This window comes from Columba livia, chromosome 2 (assembly GCF_036013475.1).
Source record: "Columba livia isolate bColLiv1 breed racing homer chromosome 2, bColLiv1.pat.W.v2, whole genome shotgun sequence".
Lineage (NCBI taxonomy): Eukaryota > Metazoa > Chordata > Aves > Columbiformes > Columbidae > Columba > Columba livia.
The window spans coordinates 5,643,254-5,668,078 of record NC_088603.1 but is presented as its reverse complement, the minus strand read 5'-3'; the positions used below and the strand labels follow the sequence as shown (position 1 = coordinate 5,668,078).

Here is a 24,825-nt window from a genome sequence, read left to right as displayed (position 1 = left end):
CACAATTAACTAAATGAAGGGTGGGTCTTCCAAATTATCCCCTCCCACAGGGAGTGATAAGATTTTCAGTAGGAGGACTGAGGTAGCAGGGCAAAATATGTTTGTTTTATGACCCTGACCGCCGTACTCTTCTCACATGACTTTGGGCAGCTCATTTAATTTCTCTGTGCATCCTTCCCCACACATTTCCTTCCTCCTCCTCTCTCTGGCTATAACAGGCTTTGGCTTAGAGGCTGTCCCTGGGTGTGTGGTTGTTTGACGGGGCTCAGCTGGGTTGTTTGGGTACCAGTGTAATAACCATGATAACAAGAAATGCAGAGGCATTAGTGAGCGTTTGCTCCCTAGGAACGTCTGCTCTGTTGAGCTCTGTCCCATGCAAAAGAAAAGGCCTTTCCAGGATCATGTCTTACTATAAAAGAAATAAGGATGTGAGTTGAGAAAAATGACTTTCAGAGTTTTCCTTCCTGTGCTCTGAGCCAGCGGTTTCCAAATTATGGGGATTGCAGGCACTTCCAGCTACAGTCCTGATGTGGTCCTCTGAAGTAAAAGGGAGGGGGTCCTTGTGCTGTGACTTTAGAGACCTTGACATCTGCTTGGAGAAGCACCGACTGAACCTGTTGCCTCCATCACTGAGGCCGTGGCATGGAGAGCTGGCACAACTGTGACTTTTTTAGATCCTGACCTGCAAAAAGAGCCCAGCAGCAAGACCAGATCCTTTGAGCTGCATGTTGGGCACAGGCTGGCAGTGCGTGGGTGCGGACACTTTGCTAATTTGGAACAGCCAATGTTGCCACACTGCTGGAGATGCAGACAGTGCCGCGGCGGGAAGGAGAACTTGCTGTGCCCTGGGAGTGTCCTCAGTGCAAAGTGAAGATGGATTAATATTGCTGATCAACCCGCACATCTGCTCCATAACACCCCCATGCATGCACGCCCTTCCCCAGAGAAAGATCCCATTTTTTTGTCATCATGATAGCAAGAAGGGTGACAAAGCATTTGAGGCAGAGCTTGCCCTTGCTGCTCTGAAAAAGCAAGTTCTGGCAGGGCTCTGGCTAGCCTGGCTTTGCCCCCCTACACCCAGGTGGCCACAGGAGCATTCCTGGTGCCAGGTTGACCTACTAAGCATGCCGGGATGAGTCGTGTCCCACATGCCTTTGGGAAGATGTGAAGCTGTGCCTGCAGCTTTTGGGAGGGTTGGAGGGCCACCTGGGGGCTGCTTTCAACAGGTGCTCTGGATGCACCTGAACCTGGAAGTCAACAAGAGAGATGAATACTGGACTGATGCCTGCCCAGTCACAGAATCATAGAATAGTTTGGGTTGGAAGGGACCTTTAAAGGTCAAGAAGTTCCTTGTCACTGTGCATCAAAATTAGACACTTAAAGGTACTGACAGGCTCAAAGGGTTTGGGATCCAGCCTTTGCACCCTTGGACATGCAAGCCACCACTTCTCATAGAATCACAGAATAGTTTGGGTTGGAAGGGACCTTCAAAGCTCGTCCAGTGCCACCCCTACCATGAGCAGGGACATCTTCACCAGCTCAGGTTGCTCAGAGCCCTGTCCAGCCTGGCCTGGGATGTCTCCAGGGATGGTTCATCCACCATGTCTCTGGGCAACCTGGGATAGTGTCTCACCACCCTCAGAGGCAAAAATTTCTTCCTCATGTCTGGCCTGAATCTCCCCTCCTCTAGTTTAAAACCATCACCCCTTGTCCTATCACAACAGGCCCTGCTAAAAAGTCTGTCTCCATCTTTCTTACAGGCCCCTTTTAAGCACTGAAAGGCCACACTAAGGTCTCTCCGGAGCTTCTCTTCTCCAGCTGAACACCCCAACTCTCTCAGCCTGTCCCCCCAGCAGAGCTGTTCCAGCCTCGGATCATTCCTGTGGCTCCTCTGGCCCCTCTCCAGCAGGTCCATGTGTGTCCTGTGCTGAGGAACCAGAGCTGGACCAGCACTGCAGGGGGGTCTCACCAGAGCAGAGGGGCAAATGATTCTATGATTCTATGGAGAGGTTTACCCCTGGATAGCATTTTTTGTCAGGCTCTAGCACTACAGCTGCCTTCTTGTTTGGTCTGGTGTGTGTATGCGGTCAAAAAACAGAGGAAGAGTGCAGGGTCATGATTTGATACTCAATATCAGGGACTTCAAAGCAACTCTCCAGGGGGTCACTCTTCCTTGTTAACAGACAGTAAATTTGCCCTCCAATACAAAGCCTTTCTAAAACTGCAGATAAGCTGCCTTTTTTAGGAAGGAAAAAGAATGAGCAGAATGGAAACTGGGAGGTTTTAGCAGCAGGTCTAATCTTATCTGCAGCATTGGTGAGAGCAAGCAGATGGAGGCACCTCAGAGGAGCAAAGTCTGGGTAGGGTAAGGGTTGTGTTTTTGTTTGGACAGTTTCCTGTTATTCCTGTTACTGTGCTTATAATCATGCAGAAAAACTACTTGTAAACTATTGTGTGGTGGTGTCTAGCAGATAAAAATGGAGACTGCCAGGGTTGGAAAGAAGAATCTCAGATGCTTGAAGTTGAAAAAAACCCAATATATCAGGGTTGTCACAGGCACAGATGTTGCCTGGATCGGATACATGTGGTACAAGCAGTCCCTTCCTCTGTTGTCTGTATTTTAAACCACTGGAAGTTTAGATTGGATGCTATCTTGATAGCTGTGTTACCCACAGGGCTTCTTGGGGGATAGGGTGCCGTTCCAATATGGCTTCTACACAGGTAGAACATGGTCCATCTTTTGCATATTATCCATAATCCATTATTTTCAGTATGTTCCTTTTAGGCCCAAGGGAACAGCCCTTGAAGCATCTTACACAGTCAGCTTTCCAACAAACATGTAGTGCCCTGTGCTCTCTGGTTGGCTCCTACAGAAGCACAGGAGTTCTGGGCATGAAGGGCTGCACAAAAGCACCTTTCAAAATCCATTTTTCACCATAACCTGCTCCACCCTGTGTCTGAGCTGCATACCTGGCCCATAAACACATTGTTCTCTGTTATATTCAATATTCTGTAGACCCAGAGTCAGGGCGGATGCTGCTTTGGCCCATGAGGCTTTTACACATGGCACAGCTTCCTCCTTGAGGCCAAGACAACAGGGTTCAAGTGGCAGGATTAACAGCTTTTGGTCAAAGAAAAACTTTGTACAAGAAGACTGGTAAAGAGCTGGTTCTGTCAGAGCCATTTCACTCCTGAGCATCACTGCAGTGGGAAGGGAACCAAAGGAGACACAGGGGCTTGTGTTCAATGCACTGCACCCTGTCAGTAACACTGATTTGTTTAGCTGTGGTCAAATATCAGATCTCATCTACATGAAAAGAAAGGACAAAAAAACATGTGCTGCTTTCAGTGAAATCAATTTTTTGAAAGTGTTTTCTCAAACCAGCTGAAATCCCCAGTGTGAACTCACTTAAGCCAGGCTCAACCCTTTTAAAACTCTCCGAGCTTGGGTATTCATCGAGGTGCTTGAAAACTTTCCAGTGAAACATCCTTTCGCGCATTTGGTGGAGAAATAATATTCAAAGCCAGAAGGAAAAGACTGAGTTGTTTAGATTTAGGGGTGCTACAGTGGAACCCCAGAGAAGCTGGTGCTTTCTGCAGGACCCTCGAGGTGACATTTCCTATGACATCCCTAACTGAGCTTCCAGCGCTGCACCAAGGGTGACTCATGGGGGGTGTGTCACTGAGTCACCGTGTCCTCAAGAAGGAAGTTTAGGAGTTTGGGATGAAATATTTCAATTTCTGGCCAAAAGCTGTACTTAAAAATGTCTCTTTTTTTTTTTTTTTCCTGTATTTTGGTTAAACAAACCATTTTTGGGAGCAATTGACAAAGGTGAGCTAAATTCAGTTGCACAAGGGAGTGTTACAAGTGATGATTGTATTATTATTTAAAGTCATGAAATCAATCTTTTGATCTAATGATTAATTATCCTTACTGTTAAAAACGCACAAAATTATTTTCCAGTTCCTCTGACTTCCAGCCCAACAATAGGATATTTTGGCATGGTTTAAACACAGTACAAAAGCTTTGTGTTCATAGCCTACTACCAACGTTCAGCAGAAAACTTTTTCCTTCATTTCTGAGTTCCTGTGACATTTAGGAACGCCTTTAAAATGCCATGCGATGAACATGCCGTACCATTTTTGTGGAAGAATGCTTGATTGTCTCCGTTGAATTAATGCCCTGAACTTGCTTGTGGAAGGACAGAAAGGACATGATATTGCTCTGTGCTTGCTCAAGAAGTGAAAACCTGAAATTGTTCCTGATAAGTGCCTAAAGTCAATAGAAACTCTCAGGAACCCGTACACACACAGCAGGCAGCTGCCCGCACCGACACCTTCCCCCTGGAGCTGTTTAGGCGGTTTCTTTAGGAATCATCGCTTTACAGTCAGACACATATTTGTCCCTGGAAAAATATTTGCTGATGCGAATGTGTTATACAAGGCGGCCGGCAGCTGTGAAAACAAACCCGTCTGTCTGTGGGTCTCATTAGTTTTTATCAAAATCACTCAACCCATAAAACAAGTGGTTTCGAGTGCCGAGCTGCCTGGTTTTTCGATTTGAATCACGGCACAGCATGCGCTGCTGGGACGGTTTTCATCACAGGCAGCGTGCTGACAAATATTGACCTTATTCTCCATCGCATATGTTAAATGCAAAGGCAGAAGTGTTGAGAGCCTTGGATCCAAATTTAGCAGAGTTGTAACAGCAGGAGAAGGAGGAACTCATTGCAGAAATAGTTTGCAGGGCCCTGGTTGTGACGTGTGGAAGGAACGCAGAGATCACTCTGTTTACATCAACACCCCAAGTTGTGATGGGTAGACAGAAAGACCGGGTAAAGATCTTCTATTAAAAGGTATTTCCAAACAACCTGTAGAATTACATGTGCGTTATATCACTTGTTGTCAGCTGGTGACACACACCAGCAAGGAGGGCAGACTGCTGTGCAGATCTCAAGTTAAAATGATGTGCTGAGCGAGTTGGTGGAGAGGGAGAGGAGAAGGGATGAGGAACCAGCAGCTGGGACCTGGATTAATTCACACACCGAGAGGCGAGAGAGCAATGCGGTCAGGGCTGAGAAGGCACAGCACAGTGGGGCTCGCGCTAAACCCACCCTAGAATCATTATATTAAATAATTTATGTTAAAGCATCTGTCAGCAATGAGGGTGATGGACTGGACAGCCTCTGGTGCTCCTGCTCCGGGCAGCTGACAATGCTCCAGCTCCTGCTGATTCCAAAGGTCTGATCCTAACTGCGTTTGGCCACCAGCATCAGCCACCTCTGGTGAAACTGAGATCAACTAAACTGCTTTTTTTTGGGGTGAAACCAAAGAGAGAAGGGCCACGAGTGCCACTTGGCTCCCATGTGTTGTGAAATCCATGTCGTCTTGCTGCAGCCATCCTGGCAGGGCGGTCCTGGGGTCAGGTAGCAGCTTGTTAGTGACAAGATGCTGAGCCAACCTGGCTGAGCTGTGGCTGGTGAGGCTCTGATCTCTCTGCAGATGTGTCACATTTATGTGCAAATCCAGTGCAAGCTCTTAACAGCTGAGCACATTTCTCATCTGCATTTCCTGACGGTAAGCAGAAGTGACTTATTGAGACAATTAGAGTGGGATGGAGTAATTAAACATGACTGAATGCCACATTGCAGAGATCACTTGTTAATGACAGGGAGGCAGGATAAGGAAAGGATCTGAGGAGCATTTCCCTCAGAGTGAAAAATCTGCCCCCTCCCCTCATGAGTAGCTCAAGCTGTTTTGGCAATGGCTCCAAGGGTCTTTACCCTGACCCTCCTCTCCCTCTTTATCAGCACAAGGAAGGAGAAACACCTTTTGGTCCTTGTCCTTCAGATGCTCAGTGTTTTGCAGGAGATGTGGATTCAGTTCCCTGTTCCCTAAGGCAAAATATCTCCTCTCAAGGGGCTGCCTGCTGATGTCATGGGTGAAAGAGGAGATGGGTTCCAGGCTTAGCATTAACAGGGGAGGAGCACAAGGGCAGGACCCAGTGATAAAAATTGAAAATAAGATCAAAAAGCAAGTTCTCACATCTTCCTGAGACTGGTTCAGACAGGAATCATGTCACCAGCTTCAGGTGAAATTACTGCTGGATGTCCATGTGAGCAGTGAAGCATCTCCTGTGGCACCAGCCAAAGGAAGGGTGGCTGGGAGTAACCTGTTCGACTCGATGTCTGGAGGCCAGGAAGGACACAAGCTTCCTTGTGATGTGTTTCACGTTTTGGACTTTGCACAAACCACCTCCTCAGCAGACCTCAACACTCAGGAGAAGTAGATGCCAATTTTCCAGATTTCCTTCTGCTCGGGGTTGCCTCCCTGCTGTGGTGTGATGGGGAAGGAACAGGGAGATTGCAGGGAGACGTGATTGATGGGTGTTGTGTTCCTCTGCTCTGAAACAGCTTTGTCCCCCAGTTATTTCTGATTTCTCCTTGCAGATAGCTCAGTTGAGCACACAGTTAATTTGGGACTGCTAATACAGTGCGCTCACTGTCCGGGAGCAGCTGATAATGTATTCACACTGCGTTAAGATTTTCCAGAAAATAGATAACATTTGCAGATGGCTTGGGCTGACTCCTTTGGCTTAAGCCTTTTTATTGATAGATGAAAGCAGTACACACAACCAAGCTATGGAAAGCTTACTCTGGATCTGATCCCTTACTCTGCTTTTTTAACAATTTCTGCATTGATAGTTTTTCTCCTTGTCTCTTGTGTGACTACAGTAGATACCGATCCTGTTCTTCAGGCTTCCTTGTACCTTTTCTGCATGGAGGAGCTCTGTGCCCTCTGTCATATATCTCAGCACATGCCACAGAGATCAAGGCAGCCCTTCCAGACACAGGTTTTTAATCGTTCTTTCCTCCCACACAGCTCTCTTTTCCAGTGGATTCGCTTTGCCAGATAACGGTTTCCAAAGAACCCATTCTAAATTTCCAGTATTTCACATCAGATTTTCTAGTCTTGGAAACGCTAGGTCGTTGCCAACCCAAAGCTGAGGGATTGATTGCACAAGCAGACCAGTCACTCTGAAGGGACAATAACTCCTCTGAGCCGGGCAGTGGTGAGCAGCTGGCAGGTGATGGGGAACAACGGGACGATCCTTCCACTTGCACTGCCATAACCAAGAGAGACCGGGAGGGGAGGGGAATCACCTACTTATCACCCACAACCATCTGCAAGACACACATCTGGATCTGAGACGCTCAGCCTGGACTTCCTTTCTGGTCAAGAGTCCAATGTAGTCATGGATTAAGGGTACTGAAACAAAGAAATAAAACTAACAGCAGAGTCAATTATACTCTTAAGCAGCATTCTTTATTTTGTCAGCACTGAGGAATGCTGGGGATCATCCTCCATAAGTGCTCCAACGACTGGATGCTCTTGCACTGCTTATATTCACACAATTATTACATATGCATTACATTTGTTGAAAATTTTGACATACAATACATCTATACTAAAAAAATAGATGATGTTAGTTATAATTGTTTAATTTCTTACATACAATACATCTATTAATTATTAGTTAAATATAAGCTAAGCACTCTGCTTCTAAACAATGTATCACTTAATCTTCTGTCTCCCCTTGTCATGCAGAAGAATCTAAAACTTGAAAAATGTCCTCTCATTCTGTAGGTGGTCAGAAAGCATTGATCACGTCAATTCGTTAATGCGCATGTCTTTTGTAACTTCATCACAATATATATTAATTTAGCAGCTTCTCTTCAGTATGAATTATCTTACTCTAAAGTTTTTGTCGAAATAGGACAGAGCATTTGTGTTCCAAAAGCTTCTTTTGTTGCCCATTGGCTCTAAAAGGAGCTTAACTAAACTTTAGGCTGTTTGACTGAACAAGGATGGTACCAAAATCACAGCGTCTCTCTGTTAGCAGCCCAGCTTCAGGGGAATTGCAGCCCTTTTCTTTCACGGGTGGTTTTAGTACTCAAACCCATAAACTTTCACTCAAAGGTAATTGGCCAGATGATATAATTCCACAGCAGCCCATCCCAACCCAACCTTCTCCTCCCTCCCCTCTGACTGATCGACTGTTGGCCTTTACAAAGTGATAATAAAAGACCACACAAAGATAATTGCTCGTAATTGTCAGGGAGGAGCTTTTTCGGCTCCAGGAAGGTCCTCGTGATATGTTTTTGTATAGGAATCAAACCAGCAAAGTGCGGTGGAAGATGTTTGACCACCTCAACATGTGGTAGGAATTTAAAGCAAATGTCAGATGTTGGGTTTTCAAACTCTAACGAGCATCTGATGAATTTTGGATGATCCCATGGTAGAAACTTGCAGGGTGGATGCTGAGTTGTGTTTTTCTGCAGTGTTGCCTTTGAACGAACTGGGCACTTTAATGGTGAAATTGCACCAGTTTAAATGTAGGAGCAGATAAAATGGATGTTTAAAGGCAAGTTTCTCCCATTCAGCTAAACAATGGGGATATTTTACACTCACGTATCGCTTTTCAACAAAGGTCCTTCAAGATATGCACAAATAAAATCAATCTCACGCATCTATGACACAGGAAATTGTTTTATATGTAAGTTACAATTTGAGGCAAGAAGTTAAGCAATGTCTTTTTTCTTTCCAAATTCCTGGCAAGCTTGTTGTAGAAGGTGGCTGAATTTCTCTCAAGTGTGTTGCCTTTTCTGTGTGTGTCCTGAGATGGTATTGATAGATGTCTGCAATATGTGAACTGGTCTGTCTCCCACCCAAGAAAATGCAATGAGACTTTCTTAGTTATGGACTCCAACACTATTTTTGCCATTTATTGTGTGTCAATTCCATCCCTGCTTTGCTGTTAAGTAGCAGCAGTCAAATGTGATTAAGCAGTTTCTTCCCTTTCAGTCCTTCATAGATGTTTTTCGTAGATGTTGTAAGTGCCCCATGAAAGACAAAAAGGGGTTGTGGGTAGTGAGGTTTCAACACAGTTTGAGGTCTCAGGGGCAATATAGGCATGTTTCAGGTATTTACATTTGTTTAATAACATAGTCTCTTGAATGCACCACTCCATATGGATTGCCTTGTGCGTGCATTTTGCAAATTTGGTGCAAATTTGCAAGTTCAGGGCTCATTTCCACTGATTGGTTGGCAGGGACGGAAACGGGGAAGGATGGTCCTGAAAGCAGCATTTTACTTTCTTACAGCACAAAGGATCAAGTTTCCCCTTGACGGGGGGCAGGACGGGGCATGGGTAACACCAAACCGCTCTGAAGCTTGGGTCTTTGCCTCCCTAATTCACACTGGTGTGGCTGAGAAGAATATATAGGGTTTAAAATTTTAACTTCTCGCTTATTTGCAAACTAAATAATGGCTATTTTGGTCCCTGCCCTCCTCCTCTAATTTTGCTGTGAGGTGATGTCCAGGCCCAGCTCTGCTCTCCCCACTCTCGCATGGGGGCAGAGATCAGATCAGGGATGCCCCAAGGACTGAAACCAAACTCTTGACAGTGATTTGTGTCTCATAAACGTGATATCACAGTACGGCATCTACTGCATGTTCTGTTTCTTTGAAAAATAAAGTGGGAAAAGAGGTTTTTATTTTTTTTTAATTATTTTTTTATTTATTGCTTTTTATGCTGCTTTCATTTGAACTTTCTTTAGTACCCAGATTTGGGAAAGAAGGGCAAGGAAAGGGAATCCTCCAGAAGTCACAGGAAAAGGATAAAGAGTAATTTCTTAATCTCCCTCAGCAAGTTGAGATAAGGCTGGCTGCACCCCTGCTGACAGCAGGCTCTGCTTTCTTTCCACAGTCTCCATTGAAGATATTCGGGATGTGAGGTCAGGCCATAAAACAGAAGGTATGGAAAAATACGCCAAGGATGTCCCAGAGTATCGCTGCTTTTCCATCATTTTCAAAGACCAGCGGAAAAACCTGGACCTCATTGCGAGCTCAGAGGACGATGCCAACCACTGGATCTCCGGCCTTGCGAAAATCATAGCCCACAGCAACTCCATGAACCAGAAACAGAAACTCCAACAGTATCCTTTGCCTTATAAAGTGATTAATCACACACAAAGACGCACTTGTCTTCCTCTGTGGGTGGAGATAGTACACTAACTCCTTTTTGTTTTTCTATTAGCCCTGAGCACTGAGTTTTCTCTCCCATTGATTTTACACTCGGGCGAACTCCCTTGTATCCAGTGCTTTTTTCCCCCTTGTTTTACAGAGATATAAGCAAGAGTGGATTTAAGGCTTCACGTAGCTCCTTAAGCAAAGAATTGCCTCTTTCAGGGAGTTCCAGCTAAAACAATCATTATTTTTTGTATTCCTCAGGGGTCTGTTTCAACTTGTATTGCAGTAAACTCCAGGACAGGCACTTCTTGGCAGGGCATGAAAAGCCCGTAGTGTTTATCATGTTTCTGAGTAATACAAGGCGAGGGAACTGATTCTCCCCTCCTGACTGCCAAATTTACTCCGGGGTAGCTCCTCTGATTTTAGTGAAATTACTTCTTATTTGCCTCAGGAGGTTTTGCCCTGAAAGAATTTGCAGTTGCTCTAGTGACAACGCAGAGATTGGGAAGGAAAAGTAGCAGAGCAGGGAAAAAATAGTGAATTAGTTGTGAAATAGAGAGTGAGTTAGTTATTGGGTGAAATCTTGGCGCGGCTGAATTCACGGAGCATTTTCCCCTGGGCCTGCATTTCAGTCAATAAGTTGCTTTGTGACCACAGGTCTCGCATCCATATAAAAAGAGAGAATATCTGTGGGAGTGAAAATCTGATGGATTTTCTGCAGTCTGTGTGTCTGGGGCCCTGACTGCGACATATGAACCTGTTGGTCGATTTTACAGAGCCTCAGCAACCATAAAATATTAAGTTCCTTTAAGCTTCACAAAGATAAGTATCCAGCTCTCAGAGAGGAAACCAGATAGTGGTCTCGGTGAGAGAAGGCGGTGTGAGCTTCGTGTCTTGTTCAGCGTCAGAGTCTCTATGGAAAGGAGGGAGATGCAAAATCCTTGGGGAAATATTGCAAAGCTGGCGTTTGAGCCTGAGCAAGGACCAGGGATTCTTGCTTCACTCTGTGTGGGTTCCCTGCTGGATAATAATGTCCTCGTGATGAAGGAAATGGCACGTAAGTGCTGAGTTTTCATCAGGTTTTACCCTTCTGTGGATTCCCTGGAGTCTAATAAGCACTTGCAAACCACAGTGCTGTTGGTTCAAAGGAATTGGACACCACTGTGCCCTTGTGGCCAGAAAAGCCAATGGTACCTGGGGTGTAATAGAAGGGGGGTGGTTAGTAGGTTAGAGAGGTTCTCCTGCCCCTCTACTCTGCCCTGGGGAGACCACACCTGGAATATTGTGTCCAGTTGTGGCCCCTCAGTTCCAGCAGGACAGGGAACTGCTGGAGAGAGTCCAGCGCAGGGCAACAAAGATGCTGAAGGGAGTGGAGCATCTCCCGTGTGAGGAAAGGCTGAGGGAGCTGGGGCTCTGGAGCTGGACAAGAGGAGACTGAGGGGTGACCTCATTCATGTTTACAGATATATAAAGGGTGAGTGTCAGGAGGATGAAGCCAGGCTCTTCTCGGTGACAACCAATGATAGGACAAGGGGTAATGGGTTCAAACTGGAACACAAGAGGTTCCACTTAAATTTGAGAAGAAACTTGTTCCCGGTGAGGGTGCCAGAGCCTGGCCCAGGCTGCCCAGGGAGGTTGTGGAGTCTCCTTCTCTGCAGACATTCCAACCCGCCTGGACACCTTCCTGTGTAACCTCATCTGGGTGTTCCTGCTCCATGGGGGGATTGCACTGGATGAGCTTTCGAGGTCCCTTCCAATCCTTGACATTCTGTGATTCTGTGTGATGTGCAGGGGGTGCTGTGTCTTTTTGGATGTTTTTTCAAGCTTTAGGTAATTTCTCAGCATTGTTATCAGTTGTGTGTCCATGATGGTAGGGAGCACAGGTAAATTGAAACCTTTAAACTTTGGTGCTGTTGGAAATGTTGCACACTGGCAATTTTCCTTTTAAACATGAAGGCTTCTTCCTCCCCACAGCATGTGGGGAAAATCTGGGCTACAGAAAGTTGACCCTGAAGCGTGTCAAATTGAATAGTGTGCTGAAAAACTTCCCTGTAAGAAAGACAAGATTGCTAAGGAGGGGGGGAAATAACAATGACATTTGCAAGGGAAGAAGGCTGTAAATTTCCAGCGTGGAAAAGTGCCTCTCTGGCTTTGGAAAGCAGAATCGAAGCTAAATAGGGTGGGTAGGCAAACCGTATTTCTGGAAGAGTAATTACCGTGCAGTGCTGGCTTCCAATCTGGGATTGTCTTGGGCTGTTTAACGTAACCTGGAATTACAGAACAGCATGATTTCTCATTTGAAATTTGATGATGTTTAATTAAAGCCTGGGATTTTAAATTTAGTCTGTCTTCACTGGGTTTGCTTGGCAGTGTGGGTTTACTTCCTAAACCTCAGAAGCGTTCTCTGCATAGGAGAACACAAGGGGAAGAGTCAGTATATGAGGAGAGGTGTTGGGTCCCCTGTTTGTCCCCCATTGCTGGAGAATTGCCTCGCAGTGTATCTTTTCCAGCCTCCAAAACCTTGCAAAGCCAGTAAGGAATGTGCAGGATTTTGAAAACAAGCACTGAAAGCAAAAAAGTTCATAGTTTCAGATGGGATTTGTTTGATTTATAATATGACAGAGTTGCCCGTCATAGCAAGGCACTCAATTTAGTGTCTTATGTGTCCTTTCCAGTCCTGTATTCCTACAAAGATAAAACTTCCACATGCTTGATGAGTACTTCTGTTGTTCCTACACACACAGCACTGTTTTATTAAGCCTTGGATTCAACCCTGCAACAAGCTGGCATAGGTTATTTAGCAAATATTGCAGGTATGTGTGCAGGGAAGACTTTAGACCAGAAAATACAGGGGACTTTTCATTTGGGCAGCGTGGCACCATCTGCTTCGATTCTGGGATTTATGTATGAGCTTTTCTTCTGGTTGGAAATCACTTACCAGAAGTTTTGCAGCATTTCTGTTCTGAGCACATTCTTGGGATATCTGCCAGATATCTCTGGTTTCTAATAGAGAGCTGGTAGCCCTGAAGCTGATCCTTTAAAAACAAGAGGCAGGGAGCAGGCTCTCTCTGGGGGTATAAAGGAATAGGAACAGCTTTTTCCTAATCCACTCAGGCCCAAATTGACATGTAAGGTGAAAGGAAGACCCACAACCAGGGCTGCAAAATGGTGTTTGTATCTCTTGTAGATGCCATTTACTGCCCACATCTTGCCTTCCAGAGTCGACTTTGGATATGTGCATGACCTCTGAATGCTCAGAATCAGTGGAAATGACATCAGACTTTAAAAAAAAGGTGTTTTTTTGCAGTGGTTAGAGCAAGAGTAGCTTCCACACACAGTTAGTGTTGTCCAGTCCTGCTGCTCAGCTCTGGCCACAACAGGCTGGGTTTCCTCTTGGCTTGCTAGGATTGCACATTAGTCTTGCCTGTTATTTTTAGGGAAGGCTCTGAAGGGGACCCAAAGTGCAGGGATCAGATATGAATGGGTGGTACCACCACTGGCACCATGTTGACATGCTGAGCAGATGCTCTTTGGAGCACGGCTGGTGGAGGGCGTGTTCTCCACCTTGAGGTGGGTGGTGTTGTCCTCCCAGCAGAGCATCCTGTGTGCATGGGAGCTTCATGACTCAAACTTGGTTTTCTGGTCAAAGCCAGACCCTGTTTCAGGGCCCTAAGAGTGTCCTTGGGAGCTGGGGAAATCATAGACTAGTTTGGGTTGGATCTTCAAAGCTCACCTAATCCAATTCCCCTGACATGAGCAGGGACATCTTCAACCAGATCAGGTTGCTCAGAGCTCCATCCAGCCTGGCACTGAACGTCTCCAGTTAGCCTCTCGTTATTTTGGTTTCCATGCCTAAAGAAGGGGAATATTAATATTACCAGGCTAAGACAGATGCGGTGTGAGGTCATTGCTTAGAACCTGCCAAGATTCTTAAAGACACAAAGTTCAACTTCCCATGAGACAAACAATACTTACAAACAGTTTACACGTATCTCCATAGTTCGGAAATATTTGAAAGCAGCGGTAGCTATGGCGAATACTCTGTTTCAGGGTTATGTCTACAGCCCTTAAGGCTGTGAGTTAACGTCCTTTTTTGGGGTTATTCTGAAAGGCCCAGTTAAAATGCTGTGGTACTCTATGCCTCAGCTGGTTTTTGCTAATCCTGACATTTACTCTGCCCAACACCCAGGCTGGGCACTTTTTTAAAGAGTCTTTTAGAATGAGTTGGAAGCAACGCTTCCTATGCAAGATGTGGAAGGTTACATTAGTGGAGATCAAATTGTTCCTTCCATCATTTTATCTATTGAAAAAGAGGAGATTTTTCAGGATCTTTATTTGGCACTAAAGCAAATTAGAGAGAGACAGTTCCCTGATGCAAATTTTTTGTTGTTGTTGTTTTGTTTTGTTTAAAACTGCAAGATATCTCAACTGTCTAACATTATTTTCCCAAGAGACTGCAAGAACGTGGGAAATTCAGTTCAAATTAACTGACATCACATCAAAAAGTTAATTTTTTTGGCAATTACTCCAGATCCATAGATATACTGAAGTTTTTATAAAACAAGCTCTTATCGACTATCAACACAGTGTGATATAGTAATAGATTCCACGTATTTCACAAGGGGAAGGCAAGACCCACAGAGTTTGGTTTGATTCTGCTTGCAACAGAGTTCTTAAGACACATAGGTAGAAATCCCTAAATAAATACAGAAGGTGAAGGTGAGTCCAAAAAATAACATTAATTTTTCTTTTGGAGAATCCCCATTCAGCTTGGTATACTGAATATTGGTCAAGTCTACAATGATCAGTTTACCACTCTTGGAAGGTTTTTTCATCCCTTCTCTATCCTCTTTTAATAGTCTGGAGCAGAAGGGACTTTCTGTCATAAAAGAGAAATCAAGACTGTTTTGTGATGTGGCTGTGGCCAGAGACTCCGAGAAGGTAAAGAGAGCTGATCCAGCTCCTCCTGCATCACTTTTATAGAGCATTTTGATTCTGTCAAAGCACCGTTTTGCTCTTTCAGAGCAGAAGGTGAGATGCTGTTAGCTGTTCAGTGGTAGCACACTGATTTATGGCAGCTGGAGAGGTGGTTCAGGGTCTTTAGAACAGATTTTGCCCCCAACCATGGCCAGCAGAAGGGTGGTATGTAGGCTATTGACCTGGAGAGATTTCCTTACATCATCCTGCAGCTGGATTCATACGTGCCTGCGGAAAGCTGATAAAAACAAAGACAACAAGATGAGCTTGAAAGAGCTCAAGGACTTCCTGAAAGAGGTGAACATTGAAGTTGATGACTATCATGCCAAGAAGATTTTCCAGGTAATGAGATCAAAGTATTTGTTGTTGGCTGAGGTCCAGGTCTAACACAGCTTTCAGCTTTGGTGGGATACCTAAGCTAAAGTGCATTTCTAATATCTTTTCTTGTACCAAAACCTCTTGGATTTTGGTGCTCAGCAGATTCCCACTAAGTTAGACCAGCACAATGCTTTTGATGAAAGTGTAATAAGGCCTTTCTTTACCTGTGATGCCAAATATTGCCAGGATCCACATAAGATGAGGTGCAGACATAGATAATATGAGAAAAAGGGAAAAGTTCAAGTGCACTTTGAGTCTCAGGTGTTTCAGGAGTTCAGCGTGCCACGCCACACATGTCAGTGTCCAAGTCTGGCTGAAGTTGGTTTAGTTACAATTATGTATCCATATCCTCACCTTTTCAGAGGAGGAGGGTGCTAAGTCATAGGTGTAAATAAAAAGAAAGTGCAAATTAGGAAAAAAGCCACCCCAGATTTATGATAAATTGCAATGCAGAATGCAAACCTGGCTCAGTCTGGTTGATTTAATACCTCCAGGCATATTTAATCCAGCTATGGATATACATTTTTAAATTCTCAGGATTTGGCTTGCTGACTGAGCCTAGCAGAAGATAAAAACGGGATGGTTTTGGTTTCTCTCTAAAGAAGCCTTCCTGCTGAGGTGAGATAAAGCATCTGGATAATTTCCAAACTTCCATCCTCTCTGAAGCAGGATTTGAGTTCATGGGTGGGTAGTTTCAGAAATGCCTTTTCTGATCAGTGGTAAACGTGTGTGTGGTTTCGGGTACTGGGCAGTAATTCTGCTCCTTCCCGTAAGAAGATAACAGGGAAAGCTGGTCATTAGGACCTTCCCAAAAAGGAGGTACAAGTTTCCTAATCTGTGCTTTATGAAGGATGCGATTCAGCTCATCTGAGAGGATTCATCTCACATTTGTCAGATAAATCACTTCAAAAATCAAACATCTGAAAAGACACCCTTTTATTTTTTAACTTTTTTTTAGAAGTGCGGTCTTTTTTTTCATGCAATGAACCTCTTTTGCTATTGCAGTAGTTACAAGAGATCTCTAGGAGTGGGAACTTGATGAAGTTCAAGTCTCTTTTTGCTTAAGGACTCCAAGTAATTACCAAACCTCTGTTCAACCCATCTAAATGCAGGCAGCTGGTTGAAGTACCCTCATTAAGCATGTAATTGTTATAAGTTTCCTGTATAGCCACTGGAAAGAAAGACTCTTCAGAGGTTAATTCAGATTTCTTTTGGGCTGAGTTGCCTCCAGGAAGAACCTGTCTTGCTCTTAAAGCAATTACCTTTTCAGATTACATACTACTTAAACTTAGATGGACTGAGAGACATTACAGCATATTAAAAGGCTGATCTTTTCTGTCTTGGCGAGTTGTTCTTCATTTAGTCACAGGAAGGAAAGGTGATCGAGGGTTCAAGCGAGAGCTGCAGGGCACGTTCTCACATTATTCTTGCTTTTCATCACATAACTCTGTGCCCACATCTGGGTTTTAGACACACCTGAGTAAGACATCTGCAATGCAACCAGAAACTGTGCAAAGCTCTTCCAATTGCTGACTTCATTTCAACCTGAATATTCATTCTGGTGCCTCAGGAAGGTTCTGGCTTTTTCTGGCAGGTCAAAGTTCATTCAGAACTCATGGTTCATGATCTGTACAAGTGAGGTAAAACACAGTATTTCGGCTTGAGATTCTCTTTCTGATTTGGAGCTTTTGTAGCCCAAGCAGAAGGAGCTCACTTTTACACCATACATCTGATCTGTCCTGGAATGTGACTATGATGCAAATGCTATTGTCCTATTGTCGTCACAACCTTTAATAACCACTTCCCAAGGCGCATCACTTATAATGCCATTTTTCTAGAAGTAATATAATAATTTTTCCATGTCTTAAGGAAAAGAACGTCTGTCATTTATGACATCCCTGCATACTCCACCCGTTGATTTCCCTCTTTATATTCCTTTTTTAATTGCCAAGCATCATGCTCAGCTTAGCTTGTGAGATCTGCCAAAGCCACATGCACATGGAAGGCTGAAAGGAAAAGAGAATTCCTGGATGGCTCAATCCTAATTTGAAGTTGTCTGTAGAACATTTCACAGGTTGTCCCATCCCTCAGATGAGCCCATAGCTTCTACCCAACAGATTCTGAAGTGAGGACAAGTTGAAATTTTTGATATCGGTTTGGTTCATGAAATGCTGTGCATCATGATCATTTTATTTGGTTTTATATGTGCACTATAAACAGCTAGTATAGGACTTCAGTTGAGGATTTGCAGGGGATGAAACTTTCTCATTATCATCTTGCTTGGGGCACTGCCAAAGCCACCAGGGCCATCATTGAGATCATTAGCAGAGTTAGGCTGAGATTAATATGATGACTGCTTAAACTGAGATAAGCATTTTGGTCATAAAACCCAGGACAATAGCTCTGTCTGTCATAGGGGTTTAAAGATGGAAAGCAATTTAATTCCTCTGGTTTGACAAGTCACCATCTGTCAGCTAAGTCGTGGTAACTGATAGCAACTTGTCCAAGGGTGAAAGGAGATGCGCCACAACCTCCTCTGAGTGGCCTGGAGCACATTTTCTGTTCCACATTCAGGCCTGGAGAAGAGAAGTTCTTAGGCCAAAAACTAAGTAATGTCATGTCCTGAAGGGGTTTTGGTGTCCATAGCAAAAATTAGATTTTTCAGACTTACCTGAAATGTAAGATATGAGTGGGTTGTATGAGATGAGGACTCTACTGTTAAGGGTCTGTTTGCTTGATATAGATATTGAGAGAGAGGGAATCATCATAATAACAATAGATTAACTAGAAGAGGGTTGATTGCTGAAATTTGCAGGGAAAAACACTTGGAAGTGGTATAACTCTCCCTGCCCATAAGTGATTCCCCTGAGATACATTCTTGCTTTCCATTGTAGGTTATTTTGCTCAGCCCATATTTGATGCAGAGGTTTACATCCCAGAGGTGACTGAAAAATAGCTGTTCGCCTCTCCATGAAGAATTCTGCTAGGAACAAACAGCAAAATGCATATTGGGATTTTCCATAGAAAAATTGTAATTTCTGATGAAAATTTGAATCCAGGAATATTTTTAATAAACGGGAAATATTTGTTGTTGGAAAAGATGTTGTACTTCATGGGGGCACTAACGTGTATATCTTAAACTCCTAATCTTCATGGTCAGCCAAGTTCTTGGCTGTGGTTCTTTGTCAAAGCTGTTATCTAATGGAGAAGTTCAAACCATAGAGGGACATGGGACCACAAAGAATTTGAATTACAAATCCTTGAGAAGCTGATATCTGACTTCAAATTTTGTGGACATTTTGTTACTTGGTGGTTTTTGAATGAGAATAGGAAAATTCCATGGGAAAAGGGATTTTTTCATACCTAAACATGCACATGTTTATCAGGATTTTTTGTAAGCGAGTTCTGATGCCATCTTTGCAACCAGCCCTACTACTTGTCTTGACAGTATCTTGAGGCCTGAGCTCAAACTCACCAAGATCAAGGAGAAGGCCCTTTTCACTTTATTTACTGGATTTTAGGCCACACTATCAATAGCTGAAGATACGTTGATTGTTTTTCTATATTCCTCCACCTCTTGAGATCAAGAGCTACGTTTCTCTTGAGCCTTGGTTTGTACTTAGACTGCCAAGAGCCGTCCTTTTAACTTATGGTTTTCACAGTACATAGTGCAGTGGAGCTCAAGGCCATGCCTGGTGCTTTTCAACACATTGATAATATGAGTAAATACTCATAACTGTAACTGTGATATGACTGTTGGCCTTGTCAATGAGAACCGTTGTCATTGACCAAGTGCTTCTCGTTCACTGGCCAGTAACTGTTTTCAATTATTTTGTGTTCTGCGTTGTGTAGCCCTGGTGCAGATTACGGCTGGCGTATGCCAGAAGGAAAGAAGGTTTTCACTCCTTCTCCCCTCTACGTTTACAGCACTGTGACAAGTCCAAAACAGAGGCTCTGGAGGATGATGAGATAGAGGAATTTTACAAAATACTGACAGAGAGGAAGGAAATAGATACAATTTTCCAAAAGTACTCGGATGCAGCAGGGTTCATGTCCTGCCAGAACCTGGTGAGGTTCCTCTATGAGACGCAACAAGAAGAAGATGCTGTTGTTGCTGCCCCTGCCTTAATTCAGAAATACGAGCCCAATGAAAGAGGTAGGTTGGAAATCCTGGCTAGTTTCATTCAAAATCTTGCTTTCTTGACGAAATATGAATTGCTCTGCTGCTGCTTTCTTCTGCACCCATGTTTTTCATTTTCTCCTCTTGGCTGCTTCTAGAACATCTGTCTTCTAGGGGAGCATTAGCAGCTCTAGGAGAGGAGGGCATAGGAGAGCCTGGGAAATATTTCTCTTCAATTTTGATTTGGGTACACAAAGCAGCTGTAGAGGGGTTGATATAGAGTTGGCCAGAGGCTGATGAAACTCCTGAGGGAAAGACTCCAATGGCTTATTCAAATGTCAAAACCTCACGTGGCTTTACAAGGTTAAGAATGTAGCAATATTTCCTTTCTCCAAAAGCAGGAATGGAGGCAAATGTTTTTGAATGTGGGTGCCTGAAAAGCCATTAGGTGATGATATCTCTGAGTAGAGGACCAAGAAGGTGATAGCTGTTTAGGAGACCAATCACAGAATTGTCTTTCTGCTCAGAAATTAAGTGATTTGCCAGTCTGGAGCATGTGTTCAGTTGTGGGAACTGGGGAACTAGAGATGGTTGAGGGAATTTGGGCTGTTTAGCCCTGAGAAAAGGAGGCTGAAGGCAGACCTTATCGCTGTCTACAACTACCTGAAAGGAGGATGGAGCATGGAGGGGGTTGGTGTCTTCTCCTGAATAGCAAGTGACAGAACAGAAGGAAATGGCCTCAAGTTGTGTGAGGGAAGGTTTAGGTTAGATATTAGGAAAAAAAAATTGGATATTAGAAAAAAATTCTTCCTGAAAAGGGTTGTCAGGCATTGGAACAGGCTGCCCAGGGCAGTGGTGGAGTCACCATCTCTGGAGGGGACTAAAAAGCATTTAGATGAGGTTCTTAGGGCCATGGTTTAGTGCTAGAGTTAGGTTATGGTTGGACTCAATGATCCTGAGGATCACTTCCAACCGAAACTATACTATTCTATTCTATTGTATTCTATTCTATTGTATTCTATTCTATTCTATTCTATTCTATTCTATTCTATTCTATTCTATTCTATTCTATTCTATTCTATTCTATTCTATTCTATTCTATTCTATTCTATTCTATTCTATTCTATTCTATTCTATTCTATTCCGCTCCGCTCCGCTCCGCTCCGCTCCATTCCATTCTATTCTATTCTATTCTATTCTATTCTATTCTATTCTATTCTATTCTATTCTATTCTATTCTATTCTATTCTATTCCATCCCATCCCATCCCATCCCATCCCATCCCATCCCACCCCACCCCACCCCACCCCATCCCACCCCATCCCACCCCATTCCAACTCAGGATAATAGGCTGGTTTTGCACTATCTTGATGCGTTGTTCTCTTCAGAGAGGGACATTGCTTTGCAGATGTCATACTTGGGGATTAGACTGAAATCTGTCTCAGTCCTTTGGGATAGGAAGATCTCAATTTCTCCCCAGAGCTGGGTGATTTTTCATTTACTCTTTGCAAATCGTGTATTCATTGGATGACATATACAGGATTTATCTGGCTATGTTTAGACATCTGACAACTTCTCTGTGTTGGCTTGAAGAAAGCTTCACATGTTCAAATGGAGATTTTTATGCTGTAGATCTCTAGAGAGTGGTGAGGTAAGTGCTGTCTTTGACGTTTTAAGGTGTTATCAATGGACAATAAGTGTTGCAAAAAGCCACGCTTGTGAAGGGGTTTTAAAAACGTTTTCAGGCAAATGAAGCTGTCATTGTCATCTCAACAGCAGCAATATCTTTACTATTATAATAGCTGAATGCCTGGGGAACACATTTTGCATTTGGGATCCTCTGGAGAGCATCAGGCTTGATGTTGAAGATGATGTCACAGACCGGTGGTGTCAGATTTTCAGTATGTGGTTTCTGTCTGTTTTATCTGGCAGCCAAGAGGGGTAACGCCATGACCAAAGATGGTTTCCTGATGTACCTGCTGTCCGATGATGGGAATATATTCAACTCCTCCCACCGTAAAGTTTACCAGGACATGACCCAACCTCTCAGTCACTACTTGGTGTCATCCTCACACAATACCTATCTCATGGAAGATCAGCTCACAGGTCCAAGCAGCACAGAAGCCTATATCAGGTAACGTATGTGCATGTTCATGTTTATATGTGTGTGAGAGGTTGACGTCTTTCTTAAAGACATAAGGTGCATCTCTAGATGCAAGAGGACCAAGAAGCAATCTCCCACCTCAAGACCAGGTAATGTGGACTGGCCCATGTTCATATCAGGGTGAGCTGTTTCTAAATCAGGTTGGCTATGCCCCCCTTTTCACAGCACCTTGACCTAAATCTCTGCTGGGCCTCCTGTGGTGTCCACCTGACTGTAAGATGTATAATTACTACATTTGGAAGTGGTTTAAAATATCTGCCATCATGTGGAGGCTGGATTGCAGCCCTCTAGCATGGTGCTTTCAAAGTGTAATGCTGAGGGGGTGTGTAGTATTCCCCAGAGTATGACATGAGATAGTGCCAGGAGCTTACAAGCTGCAAAGATTTGTTGGGCAGAGCTGCAGGCTGTATTGGGACTGGAAGGAGCCAAAATGACGCTTACTGTGTATGATCTATACTGCCTCTTGGCTATCCCTAGAACCATGCTGGGGTTTATTATGAAGAGACCAAAAAGAAGTGGGGTACGAGCTAATGAAACAGTGTAGGTGATCAGGAGACTTATGCCTGGTCCTTCTTTAGCAGCTCAGATGCTCCCACAGTGTCCCTGCACAGAACATTAGGTGTTGCCTAGTTCTGCCTTTAACGACCGACTGCTGTTCAGTGTCTCACAACCAGATGTTTGCAGTGGGTTCTACTAACTTGCACAACCACCTTACATCTGCTATGTTTTGTACTTTTATCAAGTGAGAAAGTGTTTCTTTTTAAGCAAGGTAAGGACTGCAATTCTGTCTTTATCACTTATCTGATTCTCAAGGAACGACGGTCCAGAGTCACAAGCTCAAAAGACTAGAGAGTGAAATCTGGCCCAGTCTGCTTTTAGATGTCTGTTTGAATTCTTCTTACAGAATCTTAAAATTACAGAATTACGTTTTTGATGTAAAAAAATAATCCCATGATTCTTATTGCAATGAGTTGAAGGAGTTGTGTTATCTGAAACATATAGGGAGATATAAGATCACCTCCTAGATGGTTAAGTCTGTACAAGGAGAAACTACATTTTAAAATAAATGAAAATGAAAGTATGGATATGTAGAGGTGGGAGTTTCATGTGGGGATTCAGTCTGTGGACTCAGTTTGGGAAACTGGCCCTCAGCAGCCTCCCCAACTCTGGTGAAATTCCCACAGCTCCCACCCTGACAGCTCTGAGGATTCATTTCTTATGTCTTATCAGTTCTAGATGAAGAAGTAACATCATTCATGCTTTGTGGCCTGGGTTCTAAGACTGACTGTCTTTCTGTCTTTCTTCTAATGTAGCCACTCTTGATTTTCTCTTATCTTCACCTTCTTTGGGAAAAGACTTGGGGTACAGTCATGACTGTCCTTTCTTATCTGGCACTCACTATGTCTTCCTCTTTGGATAATTCTTACCTTGGACTTTCACCACCTCGTTTCTCAGATCCCACTGTGCTTTCCTTGCTCAACCTGACTCTGAGCTCTCCTGATCCCATCCTTTCTCCAACTGCTTTCCCATTTTTCCAAGCTCCTCTTTTCTCCCTTGCTCTCTAAACTTCCCATCAGCCTCTCCAGGCAATACGTGTGCCCACTGCACCCTCATTTTGCGATGGAACAGAAGGTTTGGAACCCAACCAGGTCCCTTCTTTGTTTCCAGAGCCCTCACCAAAGGCTGCCGCTGCGTGGAACTGGATTGCTGGGATGGCCCTAATTCAGAGCCCATAATTTATCACGGCTACACTCTCACCTCCAAGATCCTCTTCAGTGATGTCATTAAGGCCATCAAGAACTATGCTTTCAAAGTAAGGACAAGGCACCCTCTAAGATTTCTCATATTGCACAATCCAAGACTGGTAGTAGGTCTCTGCACTTCCAGCAAAGAGCATAAATGATGAAGACTTCACCTTAGCATTTCTTGTGGGTACAAGACGTATCCTTCTGTCTGGGCATCCATGTTCTGCTTTTTGCAGTGATCCGTTCCTGGGAGTTGCTGGACAGGCAGAGCACTTTCAGAGGATGCATTTGAATCTATAACAGCTCATCTGCATTCTGGACCCCACGACAATGAAAATGCCTGATACTTTCAGCATACCTGTTGGGAAATGCAAACAAGCCCATGATTTGTGTGGCTTTGATGTCTCAGGGTCTATTCCTAGTTCAGAGGAACCCATGTCCATGTATTTTGGAGGGACCGATGTGAAGGAACTGCTCCTACTCTGCTTTAAAAGGAAAGAGCAAATCTGGATTCTTATATGGCAGTGCTGGGCCTGCAGCCTTCAGAACCCCTTATGTCTGTCCAGATTTACTGGGCTTTCTGCTATTTTCTTTTAGTGCAACTGAGAGCTTGTATCAAGTGTCCTTTGGGACTACAAAGCAGTGACAATGACAATGCTTTCAGCACACAAAATGACTAGGGGGGGCACAAGGAACCAGATCAAGCCTATGTACGAATGGAGGAGGAAGGATTCATGTCACCTGGGGATTTGAGCAAAATCAAAAATCAAAGCCTCCCTTCTCAGTCTTTCCTCTGAGGTAGGGAGATGCTGTGGTCCACAGTGCAAGTGGAGAACAGAGGCACAGGGATCCTCATCAAAGTGCCCCAGCAAGTCTGTGGGAGGCATTCTGACCCAGCCTGATGCCCTGTCCATTGAATCATCATCTCTGGAAGGCATCAGAAGAGATCTGAGGAGCTGCTGCACAGTTAAATTCATCCATTTTAGCAGAATGTACATTTTAGCAGAATAGTAGACCCTACTGTTGATGCACTCATTTCCAGAGAAAACAGCACTGAGGTTTATATCAATTGCTATAGACTGGTGAAATTGCAGAGTGCACTGATGATGTATGTTGCTGTCTTGTTCTAGACCTCGCCATACCCTGTCATCATCTCCCTGGAGAACCACTGCAGCGTTGAGCAGCAGAAGGTCATGGCTCAGCATATGACGACAATCCTGGAGGACATGCTCTTGGTAGCTCCACTCGATGGAAACAAATCCCAGTTCCCCTCTCCAGAGGTAAGCAAGGCCACTCCAGCACTTTCTACCTACTAAGGGTGGGACAAGAGAGAGGTCTGTCTTCTTGCTGGTTGCCAAAAAGTGGACAATATACCTGAGGACTGGTGGGAACTGCACTTGCTGAGGAAC

The 24,825-nt window shown here is 44.1% G+C and overlaps 1 protein-coding gene across 5 annotated transcripts in view; it reads left to right on the top strand.

Moving 5' to 3' along the window:
* Positions 1 to 24,825, top strand: part of PLCD1 (phospholipase C delta 1) — a 57,612-nt gene that overhangs the window by 15,871 nt on the left and 16,916 nt on the right. For 3 of the 5 annotated variants that reach the window (XM_065050346.1, XM_065050345.1, XM_005509117.3), the window contains exons 3-8: positions 9,770 to 9,998; positions 15,222 to 15,351; positions 19,315 to 19,543; positions 21,440 to 21,641; positions 23,340 to 23,484; positions 24,547 to 24,696. In XM_065050346.1, coding sequence (XP_064906418.1) covers positions 9,770 to 9,998; positions 15,222 to 15,351; positions 19,315 to 19,543; positions 21,440 to 21,641; positions 23,340 to 23,484; positions 24,547 to 24,696 — 1,085 coding nt within the window. Of the gene's footprint in view, positions 1 to 9,769; positions 9,999 to 15,221; positions 15,352 to 19,239; positions 19,544 to 21,439; positions 21,642 to 23,339; positions 23,485 to 24,546; positions 24,697 to 24,825 lie in introns of all 5 variants that reach the window. The other 2 variants (XM_065050344.1, XM_065050343.1) reach the window with 1 other exon arrangement.